This window comes from Betta splendens, chromosome 2, assembly GCF_900634795.4.
Source record: "Betta splendens chromosome 2, fBetSpl5.4, whole genome shotgun sequence".
Lineage (NCBI taxonomy): Eukaryota > Metazoa > Chordata > Actinopteri > Anabantiformes > Osphronemidae > Betta > Betta splendens.
In genome coordinates, this window is record NC_040882.2 from 23,276,298 (window position 1) to 23,287,818 (window position 11,521).

General features: G+C 52.7%; 2 protein-coding genes across 4 annotated transcripts; one reads left to right on the top strand and one right to left on the bottom strand.

The window, feature by feature from the left end:
- Positions 1-1,176: 1,176 nt before the first annotated feature.
- On the top strand, positions 1,177-7,541 carry LOC114843113 (solute carrier family 2, facilitated glucose transporter member 4-like). The gene is made up of 11 exons (XM_029129354.3): positions 1,177-1,687; positions 3,260-3,355; positions 4,015-4,175; positions 4,778-4,902; positions 4,990-5,105; positions 5,174-5,336; positions 5,418-5,605; positions 5,731-5,835; positions 6,370-6,471; positions 6,551-6,754; positions 6,844-7,541. The coding sequence occupies exons 1-11, from the start codon at positions 1,655-1,657 to the stop codon at positions 7,060-7,062; spliced, it is 1,512 nt and encodes a 503-aa protein (XP_028985187.1). The 5' UTR covers positions 1,177-1,654; the 3' UTR covers positions 7,063-7,541.
- A 470-nt stretch (positions 7,542-8,011) lies between these two features.
- LOC114843126 (Y-box-binding protein 2-A-like) lies at positions 8,012-11,479 on the bottom strand. Of its 3 annotated transcripts, none has more exons than XM_029129386.3 (10): positions 11,293-11,479; positions 10,505-10,568; positions 10,393-10,426; positions 10,120-10,209; positions 9,792-10,031; positions 9,628-9,707; positions 9,369-9,546; positions 9,011-9,139; positions 8,877-8,940; positions 8,012-8,626 (listed from the first exon to the last, which is right to left on the bottom strand). In XM_029129386.3, the coding sequence occupies exons 1-9, from the start codon at positions 11,369-11,371 to the stop codon at positions 8,905-8,907; spliced, it is 930 nt and encodes a 309-aa protein (XP_028985219.1). In that variant the 5' UTR covers positions 11,372-11,479; the 3' UTR covers positions 8,012-8,626; positions 8,877-8,904. The 3 variants fall into 3 exon arrangements, with proteins under 3 accessions (XP_028985219.1, XP_028985211.1, XP_055361349.1); XM_029129378.3 differs by having other exon boundaries at positions 8,877-8,943; positions 11,293-11,474; XM_055505374.1 differs by lacking the exon at positions 8,877-8,940.
- Between the last annotated feature and the right edge of the window lie 42 nt (positions 11,480-11,521).

Sequence of the window (11,521 nt, forward strand, 5' to 3'; positions counted from 1 at the left end):
TGCACGCGTGAATTCGGCGCTTGGTCACGCACTCGCACGTCGGCTGTGAATGTGTTGCCTGTCACACGGCGACGCCTCCGTCACAAGGCTAAACTCACTGTGGGTTCCCAGACACAGGTCACGACAGCCTCTTTACATGCATCGGTGAATGATGGAGGGCAAAGAACATTGCAGGTGCTTTCCAATTCTGAACACAACACCGACGACACATAGCCAGTGTTTGGTTAATAATATTTTGAGTGTAATCCTATGTGTACGTTTGTTCCCAGTCTCTGGTTGTAGGGCTATAATTGTTCTTGGCTCTGTCTGGGATGAATTCACAGGATATACTGTTTGAAAATGTAATGTTATCGCATCCCTCCACCTCTGGTTGCTGTGACGTCTATCGGTAGGAGCTCCACGCCTCTGTTCTGGGGTGTAACATTTCTCTGCTTTTAGTCCCAGTCACACACACACACACATGACCGTGTGGGGGCCCCGTCCTGTCCCGTCCACCAGGGGTGTCCGGTTCCACTCCTGCTCTTTCTCAATGTGCGTACGAGGGCAGCGAAAGGAAAAAGGCGAGCGGGTCCAGGGGGTGAGGGTGTGTCTGCGGGGGGTGGGCTCCCATCCTTTCATTGACCCGTGTCCAGCAGCCATTTTTTAAAATGAGCTCTGTGGCAGGAATGTTCCAGTGCGGCCCCCGGACACACCGTCCACAGCCACCAACTACAGAGCGCCGGTGACTCAGGCGGCACGGCCCAAATTTAGAGGCCACCTGTCGCCCGGTGGAGGAGGGCTTAGCTTTGTTGTGTTCAAGGGGGGGGGGGGGGGGGGGGGGGGGGGGGGGGCTGTGCTGCGCGACCTCTCCGGCATGTGGGCCGAAATAGAACAGGATTTATGCCGGGCTGACAGACAATGGCAGCCACGGCGTCAAAGACAAGCCTCCCTCCGCCGCGCGTGAGAAACGCTGAGTCACAGCGTCGAAGTCACACCCGCGGAACTGAGGTCTGCGTCCGTTTCCCTCCTGCAAACGAACAAAGCAACCACTCCCCAGCTGTAAATGACTGCGTCATTATAATTCACGTCCAACATTACCCAACATCTAATAAAGCCTAGAGCTGCTGCCTGGGACCAACCCAGCGGCTGATGAATGTCTGTTGGTTTAAGCAGGAATCCTCTGGCTGATCTTACGTAAACCAGGACAGAAACCAGAGCTCTGACAGATCCCACCAGTCGTCTGTTGTACAACATGATCTTCTTCCCACACGCGCTCTCGGCCTCTCGCTCCTCCGGCCGCTTGTTGCTGAGGTCAAGAAAGCTTCCCGCTTGAGTCCTGACCTCTGTCGCATGACCTCGAAATCAGCGCACAGGGGCCTCTTCAGGGACGCACCCCCCTCAACCCTCAGCCCCCTCCACCCCCTGGACGCAGAGAGGGCAGTGCACGTGGGTGCAGCTGGGCTCGCGCAACGCAAACGCCAAAGAGGGCAGAGCGCGCTGCAGGACCGCGTCCTCGGGCTGATCCCTTTGGATTTGATATATTTCTAACGCCTTCGCCAGTTCACAGCTGAAGGCGCACATTTCGCCTCGCTGTCCTTCGGGGGGAGCTGCGCGTCGTTCCATCTGGCACGCGTCCGTCACCGTCCGCTGCTGAGCGTCAGGAGCCGCCGAAGCCATGCCGGCCGGGTTTCACCAGCTCGGAGGGGAGGTAATTACTCCGTGGCAGCCTCGCAACGCGTAGGTTTGCTCCTAAAGCGGACGCGACGAGTTCTGCGTTGTCGGTTCGCGTGCGTATTTTGATTTGGAAAGGTTTTACGCGTGCGCTTTTCTTCGTCATGTGTTAAAGAACCCGCATTTCTGTGAAGCCAAATTCCACTTTTCTTTGCCTCGTTTAATAAAAAGACTGTTTTGTCTAAGAAAAAAATAGTATTTTATGAATGTATAATATATAGTCGATTGTATGACAGATGTGTGGTAGTTAGATATAAAACAAACATGAGTTAGAACAGGAACCTGGTCAGCATCATGAACACCTCACCTGTAAAACTACTGTACATATAATGAGAACAGATTCTAAGATGCCAGATTTCAGATTGTTACAGTGCGTGACGTCTAAAGTCGTGTGTGCGTAGCCGGTTTAGTTTCCCATTAACCCAAGTAGGAACACTGGACTGAGCTCTGTGATGCCGGCACGGCATCAAGCGGCTCCACTATAAACAGGCCGTGAGGCTGCAGGATAAATGAACTGTCTGTCAGAAGACTAAACAACCAGTTTGAGACTTCGCAGGAGGGTTTTTGTGCGTGAAATCTGTGATGATGAAGTTATAAAACAGAGTAAGTGAACTGTGAAGTTATTAGTTATTAACCCCGTCGTTCCAGGCACAGCGGCTGCACTGGTGTAATGAGGTGCAGCTCGGGTTCCGGCGAGCGTGGAAACGCTGGCTTCTGGCGGCTTTGGGCTTTTCTGCAAGGACGCGTGCACACGCGCAGACAAACGCGCAGACAAACACGCACACACGCCTCTGTTTGAGGCCACGAACGCTTTAACAGCACTTATCTGTAGACTCAACATGGCAAGGTCACGACTTAGTGGGAAAGGCGGTAAGTGAAAGGCACAGAGGCGAGTTTGTTTTCAATGCACCGTTACATGAAACACACTGGACACGCGTGTGCACCATCCCTCCCCCGTCACGCTGCTGCTGTGAGGAGCTGCTGCTGCAGCGCCGGTGCAAAGCTCCGCTGCAGGAGAAGGTCATCGTGTCTGTCACCGTCGGAACAGGTGCCTCGGACCCGCGGTAGAGTTCAGCTCAGGCGCCGGTGAACCGTGAAGTCACCAGAGAGATCGTCTCTGATCAGGATCATAGTTATAAATAGTTCATGCTGGTGCACGTCTATATCTATAATTGTACTGTATAGGCCAGTTATATTAGATTGTATTTAAAGCATTATATTTAACAGTTTTCAACAAACGTTCATCTTGAAAAATAATAAATTAATCCTACATTTTTTGAGTTGTTCCTAATATCATTTCACATCATATGTTGAAGCTGAAGTCTCCATGCTGTTTTCAATGTGTTGTGTTGTGTTACTGCATCACTTGGCCTGTGTTTACACCAGCTGAATTATCATCATCTCGTCATTCCTCATTCATGCTCTCTTTTTACTTTCTTCATTCTCTCATAACTTCCTTGTTATTCCTGTTATTATTCTGCCCACTTTGCATGAAAGCCTCACTCACTGAGACGATCGCAGTGTGGCTTTAAACGTGTCTCTGCTGCAGACGGTGACTGGAACCCTTGCTCTCTCCGTCTTCACCGCCGTTCTGGGCTCTTTGGAGTTTGGATATAACATCGGTGTCATCAATGCACCTCAGAAGGTAAAATCTAACGGATAATGAACGGAAAGGGAAGTCATGACTCCTGCAACGTTTGAACACAAACGCAGCATAGGTTCACACGCAAACACACTATAATGTCATGGAGACACAAAACAAGAAGCTGAGCAGCTGTTTGAGAGCTATGTGATAAATCTGTTGGAGGAAACCAGGTGTTGTTTGGATCCATAGATTTGTATCTCGCTGTGTCTGTAATGAGTGACTTTTATTTTGTTAATCTGCATTTCTTCACATTCAGCAGGACAGAGTTCACTGTTACAAAGTCGACTAACTAAGACTTTGGTTTATGGACTAAAGAGAGAAAGGACCCAAATGCACAGAATCGAGACTCACAAAAACCTGAATGTTTAATTACCATTAGGAAACACAACACTTTGCGAGATCAAATAACTTAATAATACAAAGTAGTATTAAAAGTAGTATTAGTAAAATGAACCAAAATGAAAATGAGGGCACTGCAGCCCGCTGTGAGCAGCAGTTTGGTGGCCCGTCAGCTCAGAGTGGGCCTGGAAAGCACAAGGTGGTCGGTTCGAAAGCGAGACACTTCACACCCGAGTTCTGTCTGAATATAAACTGATTAATGAACGGAGCGGTGAACGGGTCTCTTCATTGTGTGTGGCTGTGCTTCGTGTTCCGCTCAGATCATCGAGGACGACTACAACTCCACGTGGGTGCATCGGTACGGGGCGCCCATCCCCGCCGGGACCCTCACCTCCCTCTGGTCGCTGTCGGTGGCCATCTTCTCCATCGGCGGCATGCTGTCGTCCTTCAGCGTGGGCGTCGTCTCCGAGTGGCTCGGCAGGTAGAGCACCAAACCCGGATCAGCCCCAGCCTCCAGTCTCAGTCGTTAGGGAGAAACTGTGCCCAGGGTGCTTCCCGTCCGCCCAGTTTCCTGCTGTAACTGGAGCTGGTTACTGGACGACGGGCCCTAGTTCCACGGGGTCAGATCGGACGCTCGCACTCCTCCTAAAAAAAGCAGCAGTCACCAGAGTGGCTGTCGGAGACGCCGGGAGCGCGTCCAAGAGGTTTAGATGCAGATCAAGCGTCCTGCAAGAACAGACTTCACCTGTAACAGAAGATCCAGTTAGATTCAAAGAGAACGACAAGGACTGGATACGTAGAACTGTCCCTAGTGGTTGATCTGAAATAAATGATACAAAATAGAAGAAAGAAATGAGACAGACAAGACGTAGTGAGCGTTAGACCTGAGTCAGCAGGTTTCCTGGGGGGGGGGGCTCCATCATCAGGCCTGGAGCCAGGCTTGGCATCTCCTGGTGCAGTAGCTGCTCATAACTGTGTAGACGCTGCCCTCTGCAGGTGAATGGCTGCAGCGCCTCCAGAGACCCTCAGTAGCGTCATGTGTCACGTCATGTGTAGTTACTGTAAGGACATGTGCGTTTCCAGGAGGAAGGCCATGCTCATCAACAACCTGCTGGCCTTCATCGGGGGAAGCCTGATGGGCCTGTCCAAGCTGTGCCGCTCCTTCGAGATGATGATCCTCGGCCGCTTCGTCATCGGAGCCTATTGCGGTGCGTCCCTGTTCGCTCACATTCCCACAGAGCGCTCCTTTGCACCCAGCTTCTGTCCCCGTCTGCCCCCCCCCCCCCCCTCCGCAGGTTTGGCCTCGGGCCTCACACCCATGTACGTGGGGGAGATCTCCCCCACCGGCCTCCGGGGGGCGCTGGGCACGCTGCACCAGCTGGCGATCGTCACCGGGATCCTCGTGGCTCAGGTGCGGAGGCGCCCGCGCCGTTTTGAGTCGCGTGACAGGAAGTGGCTGAGCCCGGTGTCCCTGTGCAGGTGCTGGGCCTGGAGTCCCTGCTGGGCAGTGAGCACCTGTGGCCCGTGCTGGTGGGCTTGACCGTGGTGCCGACCGTGCTTCAGATGGCTCTGCTGCCCTTCTGCCCCGAGAGCCCGCGGTTCCTCTACATCGTGCGCTGCCAGGAGCACCACGCCAAGAGCGGTGAGCGAGACTTTAAGTGCACTGGAACAGCCTCCTTACGCTGTTTAACGCGTTTAACGTCCATCTGTGTGCTACGTCCAGGCCTGCGGAGGCTGACGGGCCGGCAGGAGGTGGGCGACCTGCTGGCCGAGATGAAGGAGGAGAAGAGGAGGATGGACATGGAGAGGAAGGTGTCCATCGCGGAGCTGTTCCGCTCGCCGCTCTACCGCCAGCCCATCGTCATCTCCATCCTGCTGCAGCTGTCCCAGCAGCTGTCTGGGATCAACGCGGTGAGCAACGCGGGTCCCACCATGTGCACAGCCACGTTATTTAATGGCGTAAAACCAGAGTCCCCAAAGGAAGATCTTCACAATGAGGAGCCGTTGATTTTGCAGCCTTCGAATCCTCTTTGCAGATTTTCTACTACTCCACCAGTATCTTCATGAAGGCAGGGGTCCAGAGTCCGGTCTACGCCACCATAGGAGCCGGCGTGGTGAACTGTGCCGTCACCGTGGTCTCAGTGAGTAACGGCCCTGTTTCAGTCCGGCTCGGCCCGAGCTGCGTCTCTATCACTGTTTAACGTTGTTATCACAGAGTAAACACGCACCACGGCAGGCTGCTCACTGAAACGTTCCTGCATCCCAGCGCTTGGTTTTGTGGGTCAAGTTGTCCCAACGTCACGTTGAGCAGAGATTGTGAAAGTGGTAAATACTGTATGAAAGAGATCAGAGGTACCAGCGGGCATTTGTGTAGAAATGTACAAAAATACGGAGAAATACAGAAACGGAGCGTAAGTCACATCAAGCGATACAATAAATGCGTGTCAGTGATTTCAAAAGTACATCAAAGTCCAGTTTTCACCCCTAGAGTTGGACGGTGCAGCAGAACAGAGCGAGTCGGGCTGAGACCAGCAGACTGTGCTCCGATTAGGACCGTTTTGGCTCCGAGCCGCGGCCTCGTCTCGTCTGCGAGCGCCCGTCGGGTCGGGTCGGGTCGGGTCGGGTCGGGTCGCGGCACCGGCCTCACCCCTCCTCCCCTCCTCCCCTCCCCACAGCTCTTCCTGGTGGAGCGGATGGGCCGACGCACGCTCCACATGCTGGGCCTGGGCGGCATGTGCTCCTGCGCCGTGGTGATGACGGCGGCGCTGTCTCTGCTGGTCAGTGGGCTCCAAAGGTGCAGCGTCTGTTACAGGCTGGCTGCTGTCATGCACCAACCCTCTGCCTCCCGTCCGACAGGACCGCGTGCCGTGGATGAGCTACGTCAGCATGCTGAGCATCTTCGGCTTCGTGGCCTTCTTCGAGGTGGGCCCGGGCCCCATCCCCTGGTTCTTCGTGGCCGAGCTCTTCTCTCAGGGCCCGAGGCCGGCTGCCATGGCCGTGGCCGGCTTCTCCAACTGGACGGCGAACTTCATCATCGGAATGTGTTTCCAGTATGTGGCGGTGAGTATTTCTTTCCATTAAAATTTGAATCATGTTGCAGACGTTCTGAATGATGGGGAAAGTAAATTAACCTGGACGCCCCCCCTCAGGATCTCTGTGGCCCCTACGTCTTCCTCATCTTCGCCGTACTCCTCCTCTTCTTCCTCATCTTCACATTCTTCCGGGTCCCAGAGACGCGGGGGAAGACCTTCGATCAAATCGCATCCACCTTCCACCAGCCCTCGTCAGGAGGGATGATGGACATGGACCTGGACCTGGACAAGACCAGCACGGAGCTGGATTACTTGGGGGAGGAAAACATCAACTGAGCCGCGGGCCGAGCGGACGGATCAGACTACGTGTGTGTGGGCCAGACTCAAACACATTGCGGACACGTGCAGTGATTTCAGAAGGTTTTCAGACGCCTTCACTTTTTGCAAACATGTGTGTTCATTTTCAACGGCCATCAGCGTCCCACAGTAACAAAATGGAGACAAGCGTTAGCAGCTTGAGGCCTGTTGTTCTAGTCATATAGGTTGTAGTGCCAGAACAGACAATCTGGGTGTTTTATAATCGTCCTTTTCTTGTACAACTGCAATCCAAGGTTTGTGGCTGGGAAATTTGCCTCGACAGGCAACGTTAAGGTTAAACGGTGACTTCAAGGAAAAAGACGCACATAAGGAGAAGGTGTCTGGACTGTGGAGACACTGACAGTATGGTAGGATTTGATTCCACGGTGAGAATCTCGCTGCTGAAGTCACGATGCTGGAATTCCTGCACTTTATCTATAAAAGACCGTTAGTTCTGGGAGGTTTGTTTTGCCGCATTTGTACAGAGGGGGATTCAGTCAAGGTAGTGATTGAACTAAAGGATCATTTTGTTTATTTAAGCGTAGCTCAAAATGAAGCAGAGCCAATCATTCAGATCTCTGCTACAGCTAAAAATGAGAATATTTAACATACCTCAAAGCATCAGATCAGTTCTGGCCCGAGGCTCAACCTATTGATCAGGAAGGAAAAAGCTAAACGTGCTGATCCACTCACTTAAATCTGCCCCTAAAACCTAGGGCTTTACGTCCGTGCTGACCAGACCACAGTGAGACGTGAACCCTGCCTTTAAGGAGGCGCTTTTGTTTGAATTAATCTCAGCCTTTTCATTCATACCTGAATGTTTGAGTGGACCTTTACTGTGCTGTCAAAGAAGCGGCTCCCGGACTTCATGTTCAGTTGTACATGAATTCAGCACCATTCGTGCAAAAGACAAATTCAAACTCAATACTGAGATTTGCAAACATGATTTATTAATTAGCATTTAAAGTATTAACATTGCACAAAATCCCCTCCAAAGTAAAGCACACATGTACAACAAAGGAAATAAAGCTTCTTTGCATCATTTTATCAACCTAGGAGACAGAGTTGCCCGTTTTAAGACTAAGGTGGAAACAGAACTTAACTTACTCCCAATGCACCACCAGCCTCACACCTGCTTGTTTTTTCCCCTCTCAACCAAATTAAAAATGTTAAAATGAAAATAATTCAAGGTTGCATCCTCTAAACTACTTGATGAGCCCCATCTACTCAATTAAATCTAAAGAACCGTTTGTTTTTAAACAACTGGGCGACCAAGCACATTGTCCATTCTCTCTCTTTTTCTCTAAAGATGTACTTTTAATTTCTCTTCAAATATGCACCCACCATCCACTTGTTTGCCGCTTCTTCCCGACCCGCTCCGGTCCAAATGTGGCGTCACTAAGAACACAAAACAATGAGGAGGAGAGAGGACGGGGGGCCGAGGGATGACGGCAGCATGAGGTGAGTCGGAGGATGGGGGATTGCAGGGAGGGGAAAGCAGTGCATGTGCTCTGAAGTAGGTTCAGTCCTTCAACTCTAGGACCTGAGAAAAGAAACAAAAATAAGGTAACAGTGATTGAAAGACTACACAAACAATTGAAACTAAATTGAAATCCAGGTTCCCTCCATTGAAAAGGAGTCAGACCCCTCAAGACTTCCCTCCCTTTGAGTCAGTCCACCTTAAATCTGATTGACCCGGCTGTTTTGACAGACGTAACACAAGTGCAACCCTACACCCCCGATGTCAACCACCCCCCGCGCCACGGTTGCGCCACACTCGCGTCCAGTCCCACCTCTTGCCAAGGGTCACGCGACCGTCAGTCACTCTGCTGGCGCTGGGTCTGTCGCGGCAGCTGCCTGCTGCGGAAACAACGGTGAAAACGCTTGTACGAGCAGAGGGCGAGCGCGTTCTGTGTCAGGAAGGTACCTCGGGCGATTTGGACGACTTGGGAGACGTTTTAGGGGAGGATTTGGGGGACTTTGTGGGTTTCTGCTCCGCTGGCTTTGAGGTCTGAAGTGGGGTTCCAGGTTCTGGTGCAGATTTCTCCGTATCATTCTGAAATATTCACAATAAACAATACTTAACAAGTCTTAAGCCTTTAACACCTTGTTTTTCAGACTGTTCGCATTGACATACTGTCACATCAGCATGTGCTGACTTTGACTGAAGGAACATTGTGAGGACGCCACCGATCGATGCTTTAAAAAGGAAAACCTTTAGGCCTTTCCAGGTTTTACCGTCGTTGACCTGCTCCGAGCGCCGCTCGGAGGCAACACTCACTCACTTTTGAGACGGAGGACTCGGAGGCTCCCTGGCGGCGGCGCCTCGGGCGCTGCTGCCTCTGGCCGTCTCCCTGAGCTGCTTCTGCCTTGGTCTGGGGCCCTTCAGAGGCCTCCGCCTGCTTCCCGTCACCCTGTGGCTCTGCTGCAGACTGGTCAGGAGGCGGGCGGGGGCGGAACGGTCTGTGGACCCCAGGACAGAAGGCACCGGATCAGCTGTGCATTAGTCAGATTCAGGGTGGGGGGCTGTTAAAGTGACCGGACCTTCGATATGGACGCCAGAAGCGGCGCCGCGGCGTCTGGTCGTCCCCCACGTCTCCGTCCTTTGGGTCGTCCGCCTCCCCCTGACACACACACACACACACACCAAGCACCGGGTTACCGCGAGCAACCAGCTAGTCAGCGTTTTTAAGCCACCGTCAGCTCACGTCTTGCTGGTCCTGCCGCGGCCGGCGAGGCCGGCGCCGGCGCAGCGGCGGCGGCCTCGCCCGGTCGTCGTCCCCCGCGGCCTCGCCGTCGCCGGCGGGGGCGTCGCCGGGTCTGCCCTGGTCGCCGGGCCGAGGGCTGCGAGGGAAGAAGCGCTGGCGGAAGCGGCGCTTGTTGGGCGCGTAGCGGCTGCCCTTGACCGGGACACCGCCGGGCCCGGTCACGTTGGCGGCTTCCGAGCCCTGGGGGGAGACGGGTGGAAACAGAGACGTCTGAGGAGCGCGGGTGAACGGTACCGGGGGACGCGGTCAGCGGCGCCGCTTCACGCACCTTGGCTGCTTCGATCACGTCGAACTCCACAATCTCCCCATCCCCAACACTGCGGAGGAATTTCCTAGGGTTGTTCTTTTTAATAGCAGTCTGAGGAGATGATAAAAGAATGGAGGCGAACGTATGGGATGGACTCACTGTTACGGTAAGTATTTAATTCAAGACTTTAAAAAAAAAAAATTTAAAAATTAGGGTCATTCACATGTTTCAGGCAAATTTCCGCCTTAGACCACCTCAGATACAACTGATTCACTTTTCACTTCTAAATCTCACCTGATGAACAAATACGTCTTCTTTGGTGTCATTCCTGTGATGAATAAAAAGCAGACCGTTAGCAAACTCAGCCTCCGCGGCCCAGTAAAGGTCACTAATCCAGAAACCTCACCTGTTGATGAAGCCATATCCATTACGCACGTTAAACCATTTCACTGTGCCTTGGACCAAGGTGGCTGCAACGACAGCGCATAGGTCAGCGAGCATCCTGGCAACGTGCTACATTTTCCTGAAGACATTTGTTTTTCTGGACTGTTAACGCGCAACGGGAGCGGCGTCAATCATTAACAGTCAGACTGCGGCAGCGGGGAAGTCTGCGGAAAAATAAACCTCTCGCTTTTAGGGACGCGCGAAAACACGTCAAAGAGATTTAACGCGTATCTTCCGCCTGTGGGAGACACGCAAATAAGGGTTTAAAATCTCGGTTCTCGCTTCCCGCTACAAATGATTTGCACCTGTGCGGGCGCGCGCGTCCCAGTTGAGGCGCACGACAGCTGATAACAAGAAAAGAGCATTTAGGTCAAGCGTTCACGCCGTTAAAAACACATTCGTGCACGTATACATTTGTTCACATTTGTTCTTCTTACGCGTTTGCACCAGACGCCGGGAGGCTGGAAACATTAATTAGACTCCACGTGCGAAAACACGTCCAAGTGGAAGCAAACGACGTCTTATCTACATGACTGCATGACAAATTAGTGCGTTTAATACGTCAGCGAGTCAAAGTTTATGTTCACAACACACTTGACATCATTGGTATAAATAGATGCTTCGTGTGTAAAACTCAGCCCACGTGTTGTAATTCAGCAACGTTCAGAGAAAACATCCACTAAACAGGTTGTTACCGTGAATCCTATGACCCCGCGCTAATGATCGCTGAAAGTTCCCCTCCGCACCCACCTATGACTTTCCTCTCCGGCTGCGCGTTGTCTTCCACCGGTGCCGATGGTGGAGCGCTCTGCGCCTCGGCGTCGGTCATGCTCGCTGTCGTATCACTACTCTGTCACTACCGATTCCCCTTCCTCCTACTCTTCCCAAAAGTCTTCGAGTCCGCACGGCTAAGTTTTTATCCCGGCATGCCCTCGGCCCGTCAGTCCGAGGCCGCGCCCTCATTGGCTTCGCGGAGGCC

What these genes read in the sequence shown, in the direction of transcription:
- LOC114843113 (XM_029129354.3), top strand. Translation starts at nt 1,655, where the DNA reads ATGCCGGCCGGGTTTCACCAGCTCGGAGGGGAG. An exon ending in GTCTCCGAGTGGCTCGGCAG is followed by an intron (nt 4,176 to 4,777) that starts GTAGAGCACCAA and finishes GTGCGTTTCCAG; the next exon opens with GAGGAAGGCCATGCTCATCA. An exon ending in GGAGCACCACGCCAAGAGCG is followed by an intron (nt 5,337 to 5,417) that starts GTGAGCGAGACT and finishes TGCTACGTCCAG; the next exon opens with GCCTGCGGAGGCTGACGGGC.
- LOC114843126 (XM_029129378.3), bottom strand. Translation starts at nt 11,371, where the DNA reads ATGACCGACGCCGAGGCGCAGAGCGCTCCACCATCGGCACCGGTGGAA. An exon ending in AAGACGTATTTGTTCATCAG is followed by an intron (nt 10,210 to 10,392) that starts GTGAGATTTAGA and finishes TCATCTCCTCAG; the next exon opens with ACTGCTATTAAAAAGAACAA. An exon ending in CCGAGTCCTCCGTCTCAAAA is followed by an intron (nt 9,140 to 9,368) that starts GTGAGTGAGTGT and finishes TGAATATTTCAG; the next exon opens with AATGATACGGAGAAATCTGC.